This window comes from Gallinula chloropus (genome assembly GCF_964237585.1).
Source record: "Gallinula chloropus genome assembly, chromosome: 2".
Classification (NCBI taxonomy): Eukaryota; Metazoa; Chordata; class Aves; order Gruiformes; family Rallidae; genus Gallinula; species Gallinula chloropus.
The window spans coordinates 102,295,946-102,320,523 of NC_140086.1; the positions used below are offsets into that span (position 1 = coordinate 102,295,946).

The window sequence follows — 24,578 nt, forward strand, 5'->3', positions numbered from 1 at the left end:
TTAATCCTCCATAGAGCTTCACTGGTTATTAAAATGTACCTGTAAAGAAAGGGATTGAACTGTTCCTCATTCAAATGCATCTTTTAAAAAAAATATATATATCCTGTAGTGTTTATGTCCAGTGTAATTAAATTGAAAATAATTCAGACTTGAATCAGCTTAGAAATCAATTACTCTGATGCTGTTTGCAAGCTAGCAGAGAAGAAAAAGCTTCCAGTTGCTTTACTTTTTTTTTTTTCTTTCGCTAGTCAATTCACTGAAGAAGGCTATCAGGGTGGATAAGCATGATTTCCCTCTTGTAAATCCATGCTGACTACTCTAAATCTACTTGATATTGCATGTTAGGAAAAATTGCTTCACAGAGCAGGTTTTCAGGCATTGGAATGGGCTGCCCGGGGAGGTGGTGGAGTAGTAATCCCTGGAGGTAAGAGATGGGTAGTTGCAGTACTTAAAGGGAATAGTTTAGTGGTAGTTTGGCAGGTTAGGTTGATGGTTAGACTTGATGATCTGAAAGGGCCTTTCCAACTGAGACAATTCCATGATTCTAAATCTTCTTTTCCTTCATGTGTTTGGTAATGGTGTCCAGGGTTAGTTGCTCCATTACCGTCCCAGAAGCTGAGATTAGGTAGGCTAGAAAAGCTTGTAGTTCCCCCAATTCATGTCATTCTTGAAGATAGGAGTGACATTTGCTCTCTTGTAGTCTTCAGGAATCTCCCAATCATTGTGACCTTTCCCAGATTATTGAGAGTGGCCTTGCATGGTATCAGCCAGCTCCCTCAGGTCTTGTGGGTGCTACCTGTTAGGCCTCACTGAACTTCCATATGTCCTGTTTGTTTAAGACCAAGCATCTTGCTTGGTCCTCTTCCACTGGAGGTAAGTCTTCATTGATCCAGATTTTTCCTGTAGTCCTAGGTGCTTGAGATTCTGTTTCATTTTCTTCAGCAGGCTGAATGGACAGGCTGAATTAATGCTTCAGTTTTCTACGACTTTGGTGTTTAAGTGCACACTGATGGTGTGTGTAGTCACATAGGACCCTTAACTAGACATACCTGATCAACACTGCAGACTGTGGCGTGCAGACCAGCTTGGAACAGATGTGTCTCTTCTCATCTTTTGGGCTAGAGGACATGCCCTGGAGAACTGATAAAACAGTTTGAGTGGTGCATTTCTGTAATCTTCATTCCCTCTACCATTTGTCCTGCTGGATCAGCAATCAACATAATGTTGTGAAATAAAATGTTACTGCTTGAACAACAAAAGCTTTTTTTTAGAGTCTTATTAAGAAAAAAACATTGTTTTATAAACACTTCTTTCAATATAAGCTCCATAAAAATGTAAGTTGTGTTTTAACTTGCCTTTTACTTTGTTTCCTTTGCTGCAGAATCTCGAAGTTACACAGAAGCCATTAACCACTCTATGGCAATGTCTGACAGCACTGTGAGCACTAGCCCTGCTTTACTGAGGGCCAACATGCAGACAGATCCCTCCTTTCAGCGCTGTTTTACATCTTCATGTACTGTTTCAAGCAACAGTCCTATCACAGGGGGAGAAAGGTAGGAAAAGATTCTTCTATACTTTCCAGCCAATTACTATTCCTGCATCTTCATTGCAGAGCATTTGTCCAAGGACTTGACATTTAATGATAATCTTGTTCATCAGCTTGAATTCACCGCATACAAAGGTGTTACTTATGTGTCAGGGAGACAATTACCAGTGAAGATAAATAGGAATACAAAAAAAAATAGAAATTTATAGCTCAGTTACTTTATTATATGCTAGCACAGGCTCTTACATATTTTCATTTATACTTAACCAGCTTCTCTAATACTTTCCTGGAAAATACTTAAAGAAATTTCACATTGGAGTAAGTTCTGTATCAGAGAGGGAACACTTTGCACTGCTGTACATGCATTTCTAGTCGGTAAAATGTGAGAGGATTTGGTTTTGATAGTGATTCCCTTTCAACTGTTTGGCAGGCTGAGAGATTCTATTCTTTCATAATTGTATTGTGGTAAAAAGTATGTTGATGCCTATCTTTTATTTATCTTCCTATCTAACTTATTTCATATTCAATCAGTACTTGGACTGTGCAAGAATGGGTTTTTTATGTGATTATGAATCTGAATCATAAGACTGAATAAAGTATGTTAGCGTTTTCTGAGTAGGAGGGAATGTAACATTTCATTATACATGGATATGAATTAAAAGCTTATCAGGCAATGCAGTCATTATCAACATTGCATTCCTACTTCAAACTTTATCTAGAAAATTTTGTTCCCTTTCTAAATATTTGTTCTGTCATATTTTAATTTCATCTAGCAGATGATAGCTACAGCTGTTGGGTTGGCTGTTTTTTCTTTCAATGTCCTCTTCCCTTTGCTTCCCTGTCATTTCTTTTTGGCCCTCCACTTTGATCTATTAAAATTTACTGATATCCTTGTCACAATTCTCTCTTAATTAAAAATCCCTTCTTTTTTATATATACTATGTCAGCTCTTTTCCTTTTGCATCTCACAGTGAGTTTGTTCTGTCTACAGTTGATATTGCTGGTAATGTCTGAGGGCATTTCACTTCCTGAAACAAGGAGATAATTTAAACTTTAATCAGATGGTTTAATCAGAAGCTTAGTTTGTCTCATTTGGAATATTTGTTATTCTTCACTTGGTCAGGTTGAATTGATACCCAGTAGAAAAATCTAATGTTTACTGTTGAAAGACTTAATTCTGTCTATCTAAATGATTCTGTCAACAAGTAAATTAATGACTGGACCTGCCTGCCTTCCTTGTTAAATACAAATTTTATTAAAAGGTCTAAGAGTCCTGGGTCTTTTTAACTATGTTCTTATCATAGTTACTGTTTTAATGTGTGATAGTGCACAACTACCTCCTTAGTCTATTTTTGTGGGGGTTTTGTTTGCTTGTTTGATTTTGATTTTAATGAGCATTCTTACTCTGAATGTGGGAATTGCTGTGGCAGTGTCAGCTTTCTTCCATAAACCTCTGCCTTTGATGGCAGCTTTGGCTTAAGAAATTCTTGCCTCCTGTTGCTCTTTTCCAGGTAGCACTTCAGCTCACCATGTAGAGATTTCCAGGACCACTGTATGTGAAGCAGTGCTGAGGACAGCCTCATTGAATTGATTCATATTAAAAGTAACCCTCTCAAATGGGGGAAGGAGGAGTATTTTTAACTATGATTAGAATAATGGCCTGGTTTACGGTGCAAACTCCATCAGCATGTCTAGGTGGAGGGTGAGATGAGGTAGAAAATAATGACCTACACTGAAGAAATGAGTGTTCAGGATGGGGCTGGAATCCCTTGATCCAGCTGCATCACCAAATCCAGCATATTATCAAAGAACACCCTCTGGTATTGTCCTGGGTGAGGTAATTTATTGCTTTCAAGGGTTGCTGGAATATGGGTTGGGTTGTACAGTGACGTTGTAAGAGAATGATTTGGCTAGTTTATTTTTATGTTCAATTTTTGGCTTTTTTTGACAGTTCCTCTGCAACAGAACATCCTTGGCTTGAAAGCAGCCCTAAAGCTTCCTCATCGCTCCAGCTTTCAATGGGAAACAGCAGGCCACCAGGAGGTTACCTTGTGCCCTCTGAATTTTCAAACGCCGTGCAAGATGTCTCTCTCTTGTCTCATTTCCAAACTCCAGGACTTCAAGTTCTCACCATGAGCAGCCTGGAGAATTCACCAGCAGAGTCACAGCAAGAACCTGCTGTCAGAAGCAGTGCCCGGGCCTACCTCAGCTATGGTGGGGGCAACAGGAGCAGTACCTCCCCGCGAGAGGAGAAACAAACTACATTCATAGCCAATGCTAGCACCTCTCCTAAACCCATGAGCTCGTCAGTGGCAAGTGCTGAGGACAATGGCTTTTTGACACAAAACTTTCTTACAGTGGTCTCTGGACACAATAGCCAGAACAACGTGGTTCAGCAGCACCATGGAGGGAACCTACACGCTCAGCCACCTCTTCCAGAGAAAAAGAGGTCCTCTGAAGGAGACCGTTCGTTTGCCTCTGTGTCACCTTCTTCAAGTGGCTTCTCTAGCCCCCACAGTGGAAGCACAATCAGCATCCCCTTCCCAAATGTCCTCCCAGATTTCTCAAAAATGTTAAACACTTCGCCAGTGCCAGGTAGGTGCTGCATCAAAGAAATGCAAAATAAATTAGATTTTATATAAGTTTACTAAAAGCATTTAGGGGATTTTAAAAGTGAGAAGGAAAATAGAAGCAATGGAATGAAAATGGCACAGAGGACGTGAATGCTTGCTCTGAGTGGCACCAGTTCACTGGCTTTGAATATATTATTCAGAGAACAAGGCTGTAGAACTCTTTCTGTGCTTCCCTTGATATCAGCCAAGGGCAGCCTACCTTTTGAACTGCCAAACCATAAGTGAGCAGTGTGGAGTCTGACTTCTTTTAATGAGGGGCTTGCTTATCTTTGCAGCTTTCTAGAGTTGTGTCAAAAATAGTTAAAAATGTATATGTGTATTCATTGGACCCCTCTGAGAAGCTTTGTATTTAATACAGCTTTATAAATTTAAGAGTTTTTAATACTCTCTGTGCTTTGCAAAATGAAACTTCAAGAATGCTTTCAGAATCTTAGTGTATGGTATTGTATTTGCTGGTTCTTAAGTAGTTCAGAGTTTCTCTAAATAGTTCTTCTAATCATGATTTTTAAAGATAATTAAAGTGATGGAAAGTTGGAAAGTTGTTAAAAATGCTTTTGTATTTAAAACAAATCTTTACTCTTTTTCCCTTGTATTTCACAGAAAACACAACTGATAAACATGTGACTGTAAAATTTGTCCAGGACACGTCCAAGTTCTGGTATAAGCCAGACATTTCAAGAGAACAAGGTATATCAACTGATACCATATTCTGGCATATACATTCACAGAAAGGCTGGTTGATGAATTCTCCTTAAATACTTTTTATGCATACTTGATGTCTAAAAGAAATACAAAAGCCGTGCACTTAGGAACTTAGACCTTGTCCCTACAGCAATGTGTAAATAAAGCATGCTGGGTGCTGAATGCAATTGTTCTGACGGTCCTTGTGTCAGTATTGTAATATTCAGCTATACTGAGCTGTATGTAATGAATTACAGCAGGTTTTTTTACTGGGATTCTTAAAATATGGTTGTCAGAAAGGAAAAATGACAAATTAGTTCTGCATTGGAAAGGAAGTTCTCACAAAACCAAAATAGCCTTCACCTCTTAGGAAATGGTGGATTGCTATGTCTGTCTAGTTCATAGTTTCTCAGAGGGTGGAGATGCCTCTTGTAGTGGTAAATACAAGCTCAGGAGAATAACAATAATAGAAACCAGATAATTTTTCAGATTAGGTTTTACTGTTCCTTTAATTCCAGTCCCCTTCCCTTTATCTGCTCCCTGCCCATATTGAGAACAGAGTTTTAGGTGTGTAAAAAAAATTTCCTGGCTTGATGTGAGTCTAGAGAGGGAAGGTAAACCTACCTGTCTGAAAAAATGAAAATAAAATCTTCCCAACCTTTTAGTAAGCCTCTTGTCACCTTACCAAGTAAAATTCCTTTTACAAAGTGTTTTAAGATACTCTTGTTGAAGAGGAGGAGTGCTTGTTCTTTTTTCCTGTACTTAATGGATGGCTCCTGTCACAAATGATTACTGTCCCCCTGCAGATTTAGAAGTGTTATGTAAATACTGCTGAATTGCAGGGTTATTGTGAAAACTCGCTTGAACTGGAGACAGTTACGGCTGCGTTTCCCCAATTTGCTGTCACTACTTTTGTTTCCATAGGGGGAAAATTTAAAAACGTTTGTGTTTCTGATGTAAGCTCAAGGCTTGCAAAATATGGCTTCATGCCCCATAAGCATAATTTCCATGTTCTATATATATATACAGACAGTTAAGGACTCCAGGGTCATATTTGGGCTTTTTCCAGGGTTTCTTTGAAGTCTTGCTGATTGTTAGAAATTCTGGAAACAAACAGGAGGATTTACAAAAAGCCTAAGGGAAAAAAAAAAAAGAGCCAAGTGCTACAGTTTTAGTAAGATGAAATTAAGATCAATTGTTGGATAAATGTTTTGTCTTATTTTCAGAGTGAGCTTGATTTTGGGCTACTAGGTTTGAAAGTCTTCAGTAGATACATGCAACGCAAGACCAGTTTATCTGCAAATGGTTCCTCTCAGGAAGGACTTCATATCCCACTTCCATCAGGGATCACAGAATATGGACAAAAATGTTTAAATGTTTAGATGATCAAAGAGGAAATATATCCCTTCCCTCATTTAAAACTAGTACAGGAGTGAGACCCCTTTGCAGTCACAGAAACGTGGTGGTTGACGAAAACCGATCTGCTCTGCCCTGTTGAAGCAACATAGGAGGAGAAAAGCAGTGCTGTCTAATCAGCCTGGGAGTTACAGAGATCTGTGTTCTCTGTTGTGCTTCTAACAAGTTGTTAAACTGTGAGCAGGAATCAGCTTGCTCTTGCACTGGTTGCAGGAATCCAGGTGGAGTCTGAGTGTCCTTCTCAGTTAAAAATCAGAAGGGATCTGTACTTCAGGCTTCTCTTGAAATAAGTATCTGTGGGATTTGCCAAGATGTTTCCATTCTGATCCCCCAAACATGCTAGACTGTATACTACTTTACAGCAGCTTGTATTCTGTTTTACAGCAGCAGAGACCAAAAAAAGGATATAATATCTTTTAGCATCGCATTAATCTGTACTTTTTGGGTGTGTGCATTGTTCTGGAACTCTTTTTCTCTCTCTTTCCCGGAATCCCTTGCAGCGATTGCTGTTCTCAAGGACAAGGAACCTGGGGCATTCGTTGTTCGAGACAGTCATTCTTTCCGGGGAGCCTATGGGCTAGCAATGAAGGTTGCTACACCACCTCCTTCTGTACTGCAGCTGAACAAGAAAGGTACTATATGCTTTATACCTATTACTGACCAAGCTGTACATATAGGAAGTACTTATTACTGGGTAATAATCTAGAAGGATCTGCCCTGTGCTATTAGGTTCAACTTGAATTACAGGCTCTATTTTGTACCTTGTTAAATGAGACTGGATATAATGTCTGTTGTACTTTACAGTTCCACCATGGCCCATAAGTGTATTTTCTTTGTGGCCGTGCATGTGTTGTACCTTATTAACCTGACAGAAAACTGGTGTTATCTCAGTAGTAGGTTGACCCTAGTAGTCAGAAGTCTGCATTTGATCCACATACCACCATGTAAGTGATTCTTAGCTGGAAGACTGAATATCCCGGTTACCCAGGATATGGAGAAGGCTAAGGTAGTCAATGAATTTTTTGCCTCAGTCTTCACCAAGAAGGGCTCTAGTCACACTGCCTAGGTCACAGAAGGTAAAGGCAAGGACTGGGAGAATGAAAAACTGTCCAGGTTTGAGAACACCTAGGGAACTTGAAAGTACACAAGTCCATGGCACCTGACCAGTTGCATCCTCAGATGGTCCTGAGGGAATCATCCTGGTGGATGAAGCAGCTGTGCCACTCTCCATCATATCTGAGACATCGTGGCAGTCTGGTGAAGCTCCCACTGACTGGAAGAAATGAAACATAGCCCCCATTTTTTATAAAGTGAGAAAAAGAAGACTGTGGAACTATAGACCAGTCAGTCTCACCTCTTTGGCTGACAAGATGGTGAAGCAGATCCTCCTGGAAACTATCGTCAGACACATGGAAAATAAGGAGGTGGTTGGTGACAGGCAACATGGCTTCACTAAGGGCAAATCTTGCCTATCAAATCTGGTGTCCTTCTAGGATGGGGTTAGAGTGTTGGTGAATAAGGGAAGAGCAACTGATGTCATGTACCTGGGCCGGTACAAAGCATGTGAATGCTGTCCCACACGATATCCTTGTCTCCAAATTCAATTTGATGGATGGACCACTCAGTGGATGTGGAACTGTCTGGACAGTTGCACTTGAAGACTTGTGGTCAATGGCTCAGTGTCCAAGTGGAGACAAGTGACGAGTGTCATTCCTAAAGGGCTGGTGTGGGGACTGGTACCATTCAGCATCGTAGTTGGTGACATGGTCAGTGGGATCGAGTGCACCCTCAGCAAGTTTGCAGATGACACCAAGCTGTGTGGTACAGTCAACACACAGGAGGGAAGGGATACCACCCAGAGGGGGCTTGACAGGCTTGAGAAGTGGGCCTGTGCAAACCTCATGTTCAGCAAGGCCAAGTGCAAGGTCAGGGCAGTCCCCAGCACAACTCAGGCTGGGTGGAGAATGACTTGAGAGTATCCCTCAGGAGAAGGTCTTGGGAATGTTGATTGATGTAAAGCTGAACACGTCTCAGCAATGCACACTTGCAGGCCAGAAAACCAACTGTATCCAGGCCTGCATCAGGAACAGCATGGCCATCAGGTCAAGGGAGGTGATTTTGCCCCTCTGCTCTCCTTTGGTGAGACCCCACCTGCAGTACTGTGTCCAGCTCTGAGGGCTCCAGTACCAGAAGGATATTGATCAGTTGGAATGAGTCCAGAGGAGGGCCAGGAAAATGATCTGAGGGCTGGATCACCTCTCCTATGAGGACGAACTGAGAGAGTTGGGTTTGTTCAGCCTGGAGAAGAGAAGGCTCTGGGGAGACCTTCTTCAAGGCTTCCAGTACCTATAAGGTGGCTTGTAGGAAAGATGGAGAGGGGCTGTTTATTGGGGACTAATGGATTTAAACTCAACCAGCATAGATTTAGATTAGATGTTAGGAAGTAAATCTTTGCTGTGTGGTTGGTGAGGCAGTGGAAGAGGTTGCCCAGAGAAGCTGTGTCTGCCCCCTCCTTGGTAGTGTTCAAGGCCAGGTTGGATGGGGCTTTGTGCAGCCTGTTCTAGTGGAGGGTGTCTCTGCCCATGGCTGGGTGGGTTGGAACTATATGATCGTTGAAGTTGCTTCCAATCCAAAGCTTTGTATGATTTTGTATTTTTTGACCCCAAGATACTTTTTGAGACTGTTCTACATCAGATACAAATCTGAGGAGGATCCCTAGAATATGATAGGTGTTTACAAGAAGTGATTAAATACAGCTACTTTTTCAGCTCCAGTTTCTCTATGTACAACTTGTGCCTTAGAGTTGTTAAAGGTAAAATGAGAAGAACATATGGAAAGCATTATTTAATGTATGGAAACTGAGCAGCCAATATGAACGGTGTTCTTGGCTTCATTTGTGCTACTGCAAGGATAGTGGGATGGTTTTCAGTGCTGCTATTTTCCTTTTCTCAAAGCATATTGCTTCATTAGTACATGCTGCCTGTACCTGAAGTCACAGGAAAGTGCTCTTAGTGTCATAGAAGCATGTAAGTTATGGAAGTGTGGTCTTGTCTGGATTTGGTTAGTTGGTTGTTGGTTTGTGGGTTTTTTTAAGATTGATTTCTTGCTTACTCTGGGGCAAGGTTAGCAGTCCACCTCTATTACAATAATACTTTCAAATTCTACACACTTTATCTGGTACCTTGAGACAATTTCTAATAAAATTTTACCATGTAATCATTTCTTTTATTGCCAAGAAACATCAGGAGAAGCACTGTAATGTCTCATTTAATGAAGAGAACAAGGGTGCACGGGGGTAGTGATAGCAACAACAAGAAGGCAAACAGAGAGTGGCTGTATGTGTTTTTAGTAATGTTGTATCATCAGACCTTTGTATAGCTAAGTTTTCTCTTGGGTTAATGTCAAAATGTTCAGTGAGCACAACTGTCACTAGAAATCTTAGTTCATTATATTCATTAATCTTACAAAATACTGCCTTTTTAAACCAAATTAATAACTACTCCATTAACAAACTAACTGTAAAACAGTGAAGTACTTGTTAGGATTTTTTCTAGAGAATAGTTAAACTTTACAGTTGGACTCAATGACCTTAAAGGTCCTTTACAACCTAAATGATTCCATGATTCTATTTTTTCCATATACAAGTTCTTCTAATGGGCAAGTGCAACAGAATTTCTAACCATCCATTTTGCAAATTCCCATTCCTCTCTGTAGCTAGGACCATGTGTGGTTATTTTGATACCAGTCACATCATTTAGATGTTCAGTCACTTAGGATTATAACACCTTTTTATGTCTGGTTGTCTAAAGAAGTGAACTGTTTGCTTCTTTTCTGCTAAATGGCCTTTTTCTCACAGCTTGCAACCTTGCAGGTTTGCATGCTGTACATGAAACATTTGGTGGTAATGTGGAAAACTGCTTCATAAAGAAAGACTTCCTAATTTGTGAGACTGTTGTCTGTTCATTGTTTCTCATCATTTTTCAACACAGTTGGAGATTTGTCAAATGAACTTGTAAGGCATTTTCTGATCGAATGCACTCACAAGGGGGTGCGCTTGAAAGGATGCCCAAATGAACCATATTTTGGTAAGTACTTTGCATCTCACAGTCACAGCAAATGGAAACAGTTTGCATTTGCCAGAGCTGTTTTATATAGTCTTGGATGGAGTGCAAAAGAGAGACTACTTGATGCTCAAAGCCTCTGATGATTTCTGTAGGAGCCCATTCTAAGGTTATAAGAGCCTTGTACACAGTTACCTTAAGTAAATGTACCTTAAGGTCCCTTAAGGGACCAAGCTTTAAGTGGTCTAGTTTGTCCACCACTACTAATGCTGCTGCTGCCAGCTGAGCTAGATAATTGTTACCAGCCTTAATAGATTCAGGTCCTTTGCCTAATTTTGTCCTGTGTTATAGTTATACTGCATACTAGCTGGCTAAAATGACACCAGAATGGGACGTTGACAAAGTACATTGTGCTGGGTCAGGTTACCCACAGTAATATGATCAAAATGCGTTACCTGTTGTGGCAAACAGCCAAACACCTACCTAAACAGCTCACTCATTAGCCTTCCTTGGTGGGGCAGGAGGGAAAGACTGGGTGAAAAACCTCATGGGATGAGATTTCTAAGTGAACAAGGAGATTTCTAAGTAGTTACTCCCATGGGCAAAAGAGACTCAACTTGAGGATTTTTTTTTTTTTTTTCTTTTGCCAATTAAGATCCTTCTCCCACTTCTACTCTACTGAGGTGTGACCTTTCCCTATGGGCTTCCATCCTTAAGGAAAAAATCTGCTCCAGCATGCAAACTCCATGGGCCAGTTCTTTCAGGAAATACCTGTGTGCTCCAGTGTGAAGTCCTCCACAAGCTGGTGGGGCATGTCAGCATAGGTGCCTGGAGCATCTCCTCCTCTTTCTTCTCTGACTGTGGTGTTTCTTCTGCTGTGTCACCCTTTTTGTTCCCTTCTTGTCTCTGTGTGACCCTTTCTTAGATTCTTTTTTCCAGAGGCATCCCGCCCATGGCTCAGCAGTGCACTGCCATGGATCTGTTGAAACCAGCAGTGTCCAGTGTGCGGGCAGAGCTGACCTCTCTTCCCACAGAGGCCACCCTGCAGCCCTCCCAACCCCCTTATACCAGCCTTGTTACATACACCCATGAAAGGGTCATGTATCATAAAACAAACAAGTGTAAAGTAACAAATCCTGTTTGAAGTAAAGCTGGATTGAATGTTGTCAGTGTTTGTCAAGACACTTACTGTCAACCAGAGTTTTTATCCCAGTCCTACCTTGATCTTGAAGTACCTGTTTATGGTACATATGTAGCCCTACTAATAATGTAGTATGAGCATGTATTAATCTTTCAATGTATGCAGTCTCAAAACTGTTTCACAAAGGAAGAGGGCATGCCCTACCACACACATGTATGGGTAAGACAATGAAGGACTAAAATCATCAGTTGGTCTTTGTGTTTCTGTAAGACCCGTGCAGAATTGGGTCTTTTTTTTCATTTTAAAGAAATTTTGATGGACTGTAAAAATTAGGTTGGTTTTGATTGAAATGTGATGTTTCTTAAGTGCATGATCATAAAGTTCAGTGTTTGTTAAAAACAGGATCAAAGGATGACTAAAGTTTAATTATTTTAATTAAGCCAAGTTCAAATGACAAAATTGACTTTGAATAGAAGAAAGAATAATTTAATAGAGAATACTACTTGTATCACTGCTGCATTAAAGGGAGGAGTTTTAGCCTAGACCATCTTTTATACAATTAGAGGTGTGTGTAGACAGAGCACTGGACAGTGGAAACTAGGTGGCTAAGAGGCAGAACTCACCTTCTCTTCCTCATCACATAGCATTAACCCCTTGTATGCTTGCCATCTTTATCAGATTTTACTACATTTAATGTAGCAGAAGTCAAGGGCATCAAAAGGAATTTACTAACTCACATATGTTACTGGTTTTGTCTTTTTTGTGCATTATTTGAAGCAAATCTCTTTATGTTAGGATTTAAGCAGCGTCTTAGGAGTCTTAAGGAGGGAAAGGGGAGTGTGTGACTGTGATTAATGAGTTCAGGTATACCTAACTAGGACAGTGCTGGGTGCTGGGAAACATGAGTACACTAAAGGTTGACTGGAGAAGGTCTTGGCTTAGGTACAAAGAGAAATTTTTTTAAAGGGAAGTTGGGGAGGCCCCTTGGTCTGTAAAATAGTTGAAAGCCAACATACCTGTTAAGCATTTTTCTTGTTCACCAAGTTAACTGTTTGTGTCTTGTTACTCTTCTGACCACAGGGAGTTTGACAGCTCTGGTGTATCAGCATTCCATCACTCCACTGGCATTGCCCTGCAAACTCGTCATCCCAGACAGAGGTATGCTTGTTAAAGTACAGAAGAGATATACCCAGCCAAGCTCTGCTTCAAAGTGCCAGTGTCTGAAGGCAGATGAACATGTCACAAGTTAAGATCTAAGCAAGAATGCACAGGGAAGGCAACTGTGTTTTAAAAGTGGTTCTTCAGTGTTGCTGACGGTTCTTATCCAAGCTGTAGTTGAGAGTAGACTAAGTACTGTGATATTCCAGTCATAAACATATATGCATGATGGAAATCTGCACAGTAATCTAGCATGTATGAAGACAAATGTACTTCTCAGACATGAAATTATGCCCATGTATGGTTATATGTAACCACTTGTTCAGGTCTGGGTGGCAGAAGGGCTTTAGGTAACACAAGCAGGTAAAGAACAAGGTGCCCTCAGTGTGGCACTGGCAGGAAGGAAACAGCAAGTTACATAGGTCACAATTTTAAGTGAATGATCAAAAAGCCTGAGTTGCATCATGGGGCTTTAATTCTAATTTTGGTTATGGTGATTTTATAAACCATTGTAAAGACAACAGGAAAAGGTCTATATGCCTGCCCCATAATTCAGTTGTCTGTTGCTCTCCCACATGAAGTTAACACCAGATGTGTGTTTGAAATGTTAAACATTCTTGTGGTTTTCTACTGAACTCTGAGCTTTTGTTAGTGTCAGTATTCGAACCTAACATTTGAATTATGAAAATACATTAATGAAACCATTTTAGCACAAAAACATGCTATGGTAGATGAGACCAGAGATCTCTTTATATGGCAAACTAGTGTGGTAGGTGGGTTTATTCTTCTTGTCCTCACCTAAAATGGAAAGCTCCTTCTGTTCTGGCAGAAGTGCAGGACTAAAAGATTTGCCTTGTTCTAAAAAAAAAAACCCACCCATACCACAATGAAGTTTTGTTTTGGATTTTTTTTTTTGTTTTAATCTGATATTACGCGTTTTAAAATGGTGTTCTGTGTTAATGATTCTGGACACAGTATGTAATTAAACTAAAGGGGTGGTTCTAAACATGAAAATAATGTCACACTCTATTACTGCTCTCTTCCTCACTTGAGTGTATTCAGAGACAGCGTGTATCACGTTAAATACAGCAGTAATTGAGATCTTTTTACGTGCATATATATGTATATAACTGAAATAACAGACACTGATGGGTAGCTTTCTCACTGATTTTAACTAAAGATTGGTGGGCAAACATTCTGCTGCTGTCTTACTAATTCAGATGTTTGTTTTGTACATAAGTATGAAGAAAGAAGGTTTATGTAGTCATCTGAATCAAAACACAATCAACTGGTTTCATCACAGAAGCGCAAAGTCTTTGTGCCTAAATTAGTGTTAATTATACAAATTAAATGAGATAATTGCACAATTTAAAATATTTTGAGGTTGTAGCAAATAGTATTGTTTTAATGTGACTCCCATGTGTGTCCCTGCAGCGTATACTATGTAGTTATGTCTTTTACTGTCAGGAAGTAAAGGTTGAACATGCCTCCTGCAGTGCTGAAGGGAAAAAAATCCCACCAAAAAACCAAAAACATGCAGCACAATAACCACACAAATCATTATAGTTGCAGATACAAGATTATTTAACATTTCTGACCAAGAGTTGTCCACTACATGAGATCACAATTCCAAGAGCTAAACTTGTATTTGACCATATGCATTGAAACGTCGATTCAGGACCAAACAAGACATGGACAGTGTTTTCTGTTTGCAGATCCCTTGGAGGAGACAGCAGAAAGTTCTCCACAGACTGCTGCAAACTCAGCAGCGGAGCTTCTCAAACAGGGTGCAGGTCTGTTAACATTTTTTCCTTTCAATTAGTTTCACCAGATTTTGTATGTGACAGGCTGGGAGAAGCCGAAGCTTTAGACTGGGTTGAATGATGTTTAAAGGCAGCAGTTAAATTAAGAGTGCTGTGTAGAAGTGTAAAGGGCACTGTGAGGATATATACCAATTTCTTTCTGTTCTCTGCAGCCAGCTCCTGAGTCGTACAAACCTGTGTTTGCTTTCCATTGTATCTCACATGAGAATATGAGGTACACAGAGGTTGGTTCAAGCACAGCCACTTTTAAGTGGTGACATTGCTTTCATAACTGATGAGTTTAGAGAAGATATGTTCCACCTCTGGTTACAGAGGTTCTACATCTGAGGTCTGCAAAAGGCATCTGAGGAAAATGTTCAGTTCAGTGACACCATTGGAAATTGCTTGCTGTCCCATCTTCAGTTGAAAATCTTGGAAAGTATTGCCCTGTGTTTCACTTGATGCTGCATGCTGTGAGGAAATGTCCAATGTCTTTTCCACTGGATGATGTTTTATGGATACTGGAGTACCCATTCTGGCAAGATGAGTTGCCTTGTAAAGAGTTTACTGATGTCACATAAGAACCCTGATAAAATTAACTCCAAATGATGTGATGCTATGCATTGTTGCCATCTGTATAAATCTCAAGTAGAGGTATTAGCAGCAGCTGTATAGAGACATGCTTTGCTTCTTAAACATTTGGTGTGTGCAGCTGACCCAGAGACAGCTACCCTGTCTGTAAAAGTGTGGTGGCATCGTAACCCACCATTATTGGACATGGTGCTGTGAGTACCCCTTCATAATGTTAAAGCTGTGCTTAGTAGAGATGCAGCTATGATAATTAATCCCCTGTGCAGTGGGCATGTCAAGGGAATACTGTCCATGCCCACTCATGTGCCCTGTTTTTCAGGCTGTTAAAACAAATGGTAAGGGTTGGAAGGGAACTCTGGCAATCATCTAGTTCAGCCTTCCCCTGCTAAAGCAGGATCAGCATGAGCAGGATGTGCAGGATCATGTCCAGGCAGGTTTTGAATGTCTCCAGAGAAGGAGACTCCACAACCTCCCTGGGCAGCCTGTGCCAGAGCTCTGTCACCCTCGGAGGAAAGGAAGTTTTTCCTCATACTGAGATGGAACTTCCTGTGTCCCAATTTGCACCCATTGACCCTTGTCCTGTCACTGGGCACCACTGAAATTTCTGTGCCTAATCCTCTTGACATTTTCCTTTTAGGTATCTGTAAAAATTGATCAGACCCCATCCCAGTCTTCTCCAGGCTAAACAGACCCGGCCCTCTCAGCTTGTCCTCATAAGGAGTCCCCTCCAGTCCCCTCATCATCTTTGTAGCCCTCTGCTGGGCTCTCTCCCACAGTTCCTTGTCTTTCTTGAACTGGGAAGCCCAGAACTGGTCACAGTACTCCATATGCGGCCTCACCAGGGCAGAGGAGAGTGGGAGGATCATCTCCCTCAACTTGCTGACCATGTTCTTCTTAATGCACCCCAGGACTGACCTTCTAGGTCACAAGGGCTCACTGCTGGGTCATGGTTAACTTGTCCACCAGGATTCCAGCTCCTTCTTCACAGAGCTGCTTCCCAGTGGTTCAACCCCTAGCTTGTACTAGTGCATCAAATTATTCCTTCCTAATATACCTGACCACCCAATTAGTACCATTAGAGCAGGGAAATGGATTTGCCAGTGCCCTTTGAGTTTAGCCTATCACTGGAGCCACAAGCAAAGGTGTTGTGGCCAAGCATGCTTTTATAGGAATGCTGCCTTATTGCCCTCACCCATTTAGGGCGCTTCTGAAGTGGGCAGTTGTCAAGCTGAGCAGTCTTGGATAAGAGGGAATGTTGCTCCTTGCTTGTGCAGCATTCTCTTTGACTTAAAATTTTGAAGTACTGCTCTGAGTATTGTAATCAAGCAAGAATATGTGGCTGTGGCAATGACAAGCCTGTTTGAGGCTGTGTCGGGAGGGAGCATGTGTGGGCCCTTTTGTCTGCCAGTGCAGGTTAAGTTTGTTATGGTCAACAGGGAAAACAAGGAGAATGATTTTTTTGTAGAACTTTCCCTCTTAAAAAAATGGCAAAAGGGACATTTGTTGTCTTTTGAGAAATGTTGGGTTCTCCTTGTTCAAGCAATTGGCCTCAAAAGTGGTGAGGAGTGTGACTGTGAAACAAGGTAAGTTTCCTGTGGTGGGACTCACAGGATAATGAAGAGCTTTAGATCTGTGTCAAACATACACAGTAGTGATGCAAGAAAAGGAGAGCTTATGGTTTGGAATGTTACTTACAGTTTTGGATAGGTAAGACAGAAAGCTGTTCAGTGAAGAAGGCCTCACTGAATTTGCCATTCATTATCTTAAACCCCTCTCTGCATGAATTGTATAGTAATTCATTCAAACAAAGGTTACTGAAACTATCACACCAGTGTGCGATTGTACTTGGGAAGTTTTGCACTTACAGATCAGATAAATCAAGTCTCTGGATCTCTTCTTTCACAGGCAGACTCCGGAGCTTCAAGTTACTGGGCTGATCGTACTGAAATAAAACTTAAGCTTATGCAGTCTTTAACTGTACAATTGCTTGGCTGTTTTGAAAGTGCCAATGTTTAGCTGTGCACTTTATGTAGATAGACATAGGAGAAAGCTTGTAGCCAGATTACAGAATAGCCACTAGATATAATTTAATCTTTGCTTTCATAGTCAGGTTGGCAAGATAATGGGCTAAACAAATGAAATATTAGCATGCTAATTTGCATGTGTTAGCTGCTGGAGTTGTAAATTCTGCCCTGGATACCTACACAGATGTTTTTACCAAAACACAAATTCTGTTGGTGCTAGTGTTTAGCTGCAGATGTCTTTAATCGTTTCTGCTTGTGCTGTGGAGGGCTTTTCAGTTTCAAAAAACATTCTTAATCTGCCTTTAAATTTGATTTATAACACAGTCCCAAAGTATTTAAACGTAAATAATTCTATTCATACTATATAATAATAATAATTAATACCATATAATGCTATGGGCACTGTTACCATGTAGGACTATACCGTACTATAATACCACTGTATAATATTGGTATTTCTTTTCCTAGTGCTTGTAGCAGATTTGATAAGAAACCAGGTTAACCACTCCCCCCCTATTTTGTAGCCTCAGAAACTAATGAGCTCCTATTTTACAGAGAGACTTTACAGAGTTACTTACGTCTCTAGGGGAGGAATAGGGTTTTTTGAAATAAGTGCATGCTGAGGTAAAGAATAGACCTAAAAATATCAAAGCCAGGTTTTTTTTCATTGTGGAGGTTTTCTTTGCCCTAAAATCACTAAACATTCAAAACACTGTGGAATTAATAAGAACTGAGCTTTGCAGCGACCCCCAATTCTTTGTGGGTTGAAAACGTTCTTATCTTGCCAACCAAGTGAATGGTTTCCTTTGAATATAGCTTAAATACCATTTGGAAGTGTAGAATGTGGAACATATGCTGCAGAAATGTGTATTTTCTTATTGACTGCTGTAATTGAACTTAAAAGCAAAATATCCCCATTCTTTCCCCTCAGGAATGCCTTTGCTATAGTACTACATATACAAGGCCTCTCTGTCTGCTACGTTCCTTTATTTATTCAAATGTCATCTGTGGGTAATAAATGCAGTCATTGGCCTTAATATAATGGTATTAAAAAAAAAAAGGACAGCAGGAGTCCTAGGACATCCAAAACTGCAGTTTTAAACTATGAAGGTAGAAGGTTTGATAGTTTGCTGCCAGTCTTCCATGTTTGGAACAAACGAAGGTGGGAATTTTACTTTTTACTTTGTTGAGAAGGTACCCATTTGGTAGTGACCTCTCACAGTCTCTCCTCTCTTCCATTGCAGCGTGTAACGTTTGGTACCTGAACTCCGTGGAGATGGAGTCCCTCACGGGCTACCAGGCAGTACAGAAAGCCTTGAGCCTGACGCTGATGCAAGATCCCGCTCCCATCTCAACCGTTGTCCATTTCAAGGTGTCTGCACAGGGAATCACACTGACAGATAATCAAAGAAAGTAAGCAAACAAGGAATGGGAAGACAATATCCAGTCTGGTCCCCCATGTGTTGGCTGCTGTGGATTTGATTTTCCTAGTTAAGTTGTGCAGTTTCTGTCTCAGAGGGTAACAGAATTCTCTGAAGAATGACAATGACAGTGTCAGATGGAGAATTTGAAGCTGTGGACTTTACTTCCACATGACAGCTTTTACCTTTGGAGAGTCACTTTGCCATGGCATCTGTTTATTGTTGTTATTTCTTAGGAAAAGGGGAAGTAATGGTTTTGCCAGTATTTGATATTCAGGCTACTCAGTGAAAAAATTTGTCTTCATGGTTTTCTTGCCCAGTATCACTGACCATACTTGGCCTAAGCAGACACTCTGTACCTCCAGTATTTGAAATAGTGCTTTGGATAGGCTGCAAAATTTTACTGAATGCTATTAAGGCTACCACAAGTCTTTATATTCGAAAACTGGAAATAAGAAATGAGGGACAAGATGAATTTATTGTAGGCTTTTTTTTTAAAAAAAAAAAAAAAGTGCCAGATTACTTAATTCCTTGGGGTCTGATGGTGTTTGCAGCAAGGACAAAACCTTTAATTATAATGCGTAGGAGTGCTTATATTTTTAAATTTAATGTATTATTCACAAGTTCCAAGAAATTGCATTTCCCACTGACATAATATCTAAATGGACAGCTTTTAGAAAAAACACATTTCATAATGCTAGTTACCAGAATGGATGTGGCAACCCAGACAGAGCTGCCCCAGCTGAACAATTTGCTCAGACTGGTGGCAGAGCTATGAGTAGATGTACAGAGGTGAAGGAGCATCAGGGAGGCTGAGAAAGTCTAGTTGAGCCAAACTCTGCCCTCCCTGAGACGGAAACAGACAATAAGCAAAGCCCAAGATGGAGGCAACCCTGTATCCTTGCACTGCCAGGTTGAAGGTGTAGTTTAAAAGCAAGGAGTGAATGGAAGCAAGTCAGGGTGGAGACAAACCTCCTCCTTGCCCACCTCAAGTCCCCAGGTACCTCTGTATAACAGGTATGAGGCTCTGGCTGTGGAAGGCTACATGAAGGACAGTCAAGCTACACCAGAGGTAGCTCTCAAGCCAGAAAGGCCCACCCCCCTTGTATGATGACCATATCCACAAAGAAAAGGCAGATTATAGTTGTAGGTGACTCCACTCTGAGGGGTACAGACAGTCCAATATGCCAGACAGACCCTTCTTTCAGGGAAGTCTGCTTCCTCCCTGGTACCCCTGTTAAGCACATTACAAGGAAACTCCCCAGCCTGCTATGTCCCACTAACTGCTACCCACTGCTATTCCTCCACATGGGTGGTGATGAAGCCACAACATGTAATGCTGTAGTAGTGATCAGGTGATCAAAGGAGGGTGGAAGCAAGGACAGGTATCATGGGAGGAATACAGAGAAACTGTCCAAGCAGACAGAGATCAGGATAGGAAAGCTAAAGCCCTGATAGAATTACATCTGGTCGGGGATGTTAAGGACAACAAGAACACTTCATAAAGGCAAGTCATTGATAAAAGGAAGATGAGGGGTAAATGTGGACCCCCTCTGAAACAAAACAGGAGACCTGATTACCCGGTCTGAGGTACTTCACCAAGAAGGGCTGTATCCAGGTCTGCATCAGGAACAGCATGGCCATCAGGTCAAGGGAGGTGATTTTGCCCCTCTGCTCTCCTTTGGTGAGACCCCACCTGCAGTACTGTGTCCAGCTCTGAGGGCTCCAGTACCAGAAGGATATTGATCAGTTGGAATGAGTCCAGAGGAGGGACAGGAAAATGATCTGAGGGCTGGAGCACCTCTCATATGAGGACGGACTGAGAGAGTTGGGCTTGTTCAGCCTGGAGAAGAGAAGGCTCTGGGGAGACCTTCTTCAAGCCTTCCAGTACCTATAAGGTGGCTTGTAGGAAAGATGGAGAGGGGCTGTTTATTGGGGACTAATGGATTTAAACTCAACCAGCACAGATTTAGATTAGACGTTAGGAAGAAAATCTTTGCTGTGTGGTTGGTGAGGCAGTGGAAGAGGTTGCCCAGAGAAGCTGTGTCTGCCCGCTCCTTGGCAGTGTTCAGGGCCATGTTGGATGGGGCTTTGTGCAGCCTGTTCTAGAGGAGGGTGTCCCTGCCCATGGCTGGGTGGGTTGGATCGTTGAGGTTGCTTCTGACCCAAACTTTTGGATGATTTTCTATGATTTTTGTTCTCTTTATTAGCTTGAGGGTCAATTTTCTTCTGATTCAAAACCTTGATTATACCCTTCTAAATATGAATTTATTAGGTTGGAGCAGTCAAATCACTCAGAGATAGCAAAAATAATGTATCACCATCTTTTTTTTTTTAAATCCATTTTTTCTTTAAGTATCTGCACTATTCTTAAATCTTCTTCTGTTTTTTCCTCTCCAGGCTCTTTTTTCGGCGACATTATCCAGTCAACACTGTCATTTTCTGCGCTTTGGATCCACAGGACAGAAAGTAAGGGAGAAAAGCAGTATTTCTAGTTTGTCATTTGTGTTGTTGAGCACAGAAAAACTCAAACTAACATAGGTTTAATTTTTATTTCTCCATTCCCCCCTCCTTCTTTTTTTTAACTGCTTTCTTAATGGACAAGGTGGATGAAAGATGGCCTTTCTGCAAAGTAAGTGGATACGTGTCTGAGGTTCTTTAACTGAATGTTTTAGTAGTATCACCACCGTGATCAGTTTCTCAGTGTTTTGAAGTATCATTGTCACAGATGTAGAATGGAAAGCAGGTATTCAGAGGCAAAAGTCTCTCTGCCCACTGTAATTAGACTTCCTTTACTTCATCTGCATCTCTGCAAGTAAGGGTGTAATTATGAGATGGTGGGATGTCTGGAGTCAGATCTAGCATGGTTTATTTAGGTTGCAGGTCTGTGAAGCTTCAAGAATGAAAACACTTTTTTCCTACTCAGTTTTGTGTTCTCCTTGTCCAGGAACATTAACACAAGTTTACTTGTCTCACTTAGACTGAGAGCTTTAAAAAAAAATTCCCTCAGAGTTCATAGATGAAAACACTCCCAGTAGTACTAGTGTATTGCATAAACATATAATTACTGGGGGGGGTTGCAGAGTTTTTTGTTGAAGGCAAACCTTGTTGTCACTCTTTTCCTAAAAGAAAAAAGCTCGTAACAGAGAGAGCTCAGGCACTGGTTACTGGAAAAGAACAGAAATAGATGGCTCAAGCCCTGTTTCTAGTGCTTCATCATTGACATGTTGGCTCTCAAAACCTCTCTAGGCAATTCCTGATGCACCACACACTCCCCAAGACATTTAAGAGCACAGCAGTAGTCAGTCAGATTAAATATACCCCCAGGGTCAGCAACATGTTTCTGACTGTCAGACAGTACAGGATGCGATATAGACAGAAGGAAGGAGGAAGTCTCCCTCCCTGATTCTGACCATCCTGAGCCACTGAGGAGCTTCCTGACTTGGCCCCACCATGTTCAGCAGTCACACAGGACCTTGTCCATCAGAACAGACAAAGTCAGATCTGTGCTTCGGGCTTCTGCAGTTAACTTTTTGGTTTCTGAAATCAGGCAGTGCTTGTCTTGTCCTTTGATACACTGTGATTGTTGCCCTTGCAGAGTGTTTGGGTTCGTTGCCAGGAAGCAAGGCAGTGCCACAGACAACATATGCCACCTGTTTGCAGAGCACGATCCAGAGCAACCTGCTAGTGCCATTGTGAACTTTGTATCAAAGGTCATGATCGGATCCCAGAAGAAGATCTGATGCCTTTCCATCCTGACTCAGAGCTCTTCACCGGAGGAAAATCGTGACAAGGAGAAGGCCTACTCAGCAGCAACACCTGAACCTTGTTATTCCCAAGAAGGAAAGCAGAGGATGATCTACCTGCATTGTGTTTGCAAGAGTTCAGACTTTTCTTTGAAGATGCCTCTGACTTAACAAAGCATTACTTTCTTTTTATATCAAAGAACAAAAAGTAAGAATCTGGGTGTTACCCAAACTCACGTAGCCCATAAGCTGAATGAAGCACGAATGAAAAACTTCTGAAGGGTTTCTAATGTATTTTCACATGCTGTTTCTCACCATTTATCAGAGCAGAAATACTCACTAGGCTGTGCTACTTTTTTGTGCAGAAAATGTTTTGTATAACCTCTGCAAAGACACTTGCCATAGTTGCATCAATGGTAGATACAGGCCTTGCAAACATGCTCTCAAGAGATTGACGGTCTGAGGAAGACTATTTGCTCTTCCCTTCATCTTCATGTGATCAATGATAGGAACTGAATGGAGAAGGGGTAAGATGTATGTGAATAAAAGGTTTGTGCAAGTTGATTTCTGATAAGAAAGGAGTGGCAATGTGGAATATTCAGGGAGATTGCTTTGTATGTAGTATTAAGCAGGCTGAGCTGTTTTAGTATGAAGAATTATTAATAGTGGAGAGGTGGTAGGAGAAAAAAAAAGTTGCATGGAAATCTATTCTCTAATTGGGGGGTTTATTATTATTAATTTTTCTATCCACAGAAATAAACAGGGAAGATTCTGTATTTTAATAATTACAGAAGAAAAATTAGGGAAAAGCAAAGAAGAAAATTTTATAATTTATATATTTTTTACCTGTGAAGATTATTTATAGTAGATCTCAGATCTTGGTATGTCATATGGTTATTCTTAAAATAGACCATTGTTGAGCTTTGCCTCTTTAGTGCTAGTTTGCATAAGTAAAAGTGTGTATAGTCTGTGCCTTGCTATAGGCAATAGAGTCTCATATTTTGAATTTGCCCTACAGTGACAAGGTCCTTTCCATTTCCTGTCTCTGCAGTACTGTTTTGGTATTAACATTTGTTCCCCTACCAAATAAATAATCATGTTTGTAGATTCTTTTGGCCCCCTTTTTATTAGTGTTCTGGGTTTGTGGGGGGTTTTTTTTGCTTTTTCTTATCTGCAGGAGTTACATTTTTGTGATGTTTTTTAGTAGTTTCTTGAGTCAGGAAATCCAAAAGGGAATGGAATTTGTTTTGTTACTCTGTCTCACTACTTGAGAGCTTTTATATAGTAAGTTCTACAACCATCACACTTGTACATATGTCTGTATCTTTCTAAATACATTGATGTTTTAAATGCATAACAAAGTGCTAGTTGGCTTTACAGAGAATTGTTACAGTAAGTTACAGTGGAGCCCTTTGTGGGGAGGGTAAGCTGCTGAGGTATTCGTGTAATTCCCATTCCTTCCAAGAAGAGCAGTACTAGACCTGCATATCAGCACAGATGGTAATAAAGCAGCTTCAGCATGACAGCGCTGAAAAGTTTAATTGCCTCTATTTCTTTGTTCTATGGCTGTCAAATTATATTAATAACCTGAGGAATAAATGCTGAATTTGGCACTTGAGGCAGTGGATTAACTAATAACTGTACCCACTTGGAGGATTTATTTCTTTTATCCACTTTTACTCAATAATGATTAAATAGAGTGGGGAACTCTGGTTGTTTGATATGGTAAGAAGGTTCCAGGTTTGTGCTGTATAAATTATGATATGTTTTTCCTTAACAGCACTCTCTTCCTGTTTCCTAAAGAGTTAGGACCATGGAAATGTTGTTCAGTGACCATAGCCAAAGTGTTATGAAATTACTTTTCTAACTATGAATTTTGTACATACCCTTTAGAAAGAAGGGAGTGGGGATGAGAGGGGGAGAAAAGAAAGATTTGTAGTTTAATGTATTTGGACCAGGAAGTGGTGTATTAGTAGCAGTGGGCACTGGATGTGTATAGAGAGGTGAAGCAATCCAAAGCGAAGTAGCTACCGTTGAAGCAACAAAGGCAAGTGCCTCTGATTAGTACCAAATAATTCTGTTCTTCTGACACAGGTATACTACTTAAATGGTGTTTATGTACCATCCAAAAAAGAATGCAGTTCTTTCTTTTAGGAGCTTTGATCCTTTTGAAACATGACAACATGTTTGCTTTTAATATTCTTTGATGCACCAAGAACCCAGTTGCCTGATTTAGTCAGCCAGTTGGATGCAGTGAATTTTTTCAGCTGACATCTCAATTAGATTTAAATTTGATGTGTTGTGAGCATTGAAGTGAGGAGGAATTTTTTACTGTATTTTTCACTTCTCTAGATGATA

The 24,578-nt window shown here is 40.7% G+C and overlaps 1 protein-coding gene across 1 annotated transcript in view; it reads left to right on the plus strand.

Annotated features, from left to right (window-relative positions):
* TNS3 (tensin 3) overlaps nt 1–22,294 on the plus strand; it is a 101,464-nt gene extending 79,170 nt beyond the window's left edge. Inside the window, exons 16-26 of the mRNA XM_084279904.1 lie at nt 1,382–1,553; nt 3,498–4,141; nt 4,780–4,866; nt 6,777–6,908; nt 10,266–10,361; nt 12,559–12,636; nt 14,352–14,429; nt 18,298–18,466; nt 20,875–20,943; nt 21,080–21,106; nt 22,073–22,294. Coding sequence (XP_084136030.1) covers nt 1,382–1,553; nt 3,498–4,141; nt 4,780–4,866; nt 6,777–6,908; nt 10,266–10,361; nt 12,559–12,636; nt 14,352–14,429; nt 18,298–18,466; nt 20,875–20,943; nt 21,080–21,106; nt 22,073–22,217 — 1,697 coding nt within the window. The 3' untranslated portion in view covers nt 22,218–22,294. The remainder of the gene's footprint in view (nt 1–1,381; nt 1,554–3,497; nt 4,142–4,779; nt 4,867–6,776; nt 6,909–10,265; nt 10,362–12,558; nt 12,637–14,351; nt 14,430–18,297; nt 18,467–20,874; nt 20,944–21,079; nt 21,107–22,072) is intronic.
* Nucleotides 22,295–24,578: the final 2,284 nt, after the last annotated feature.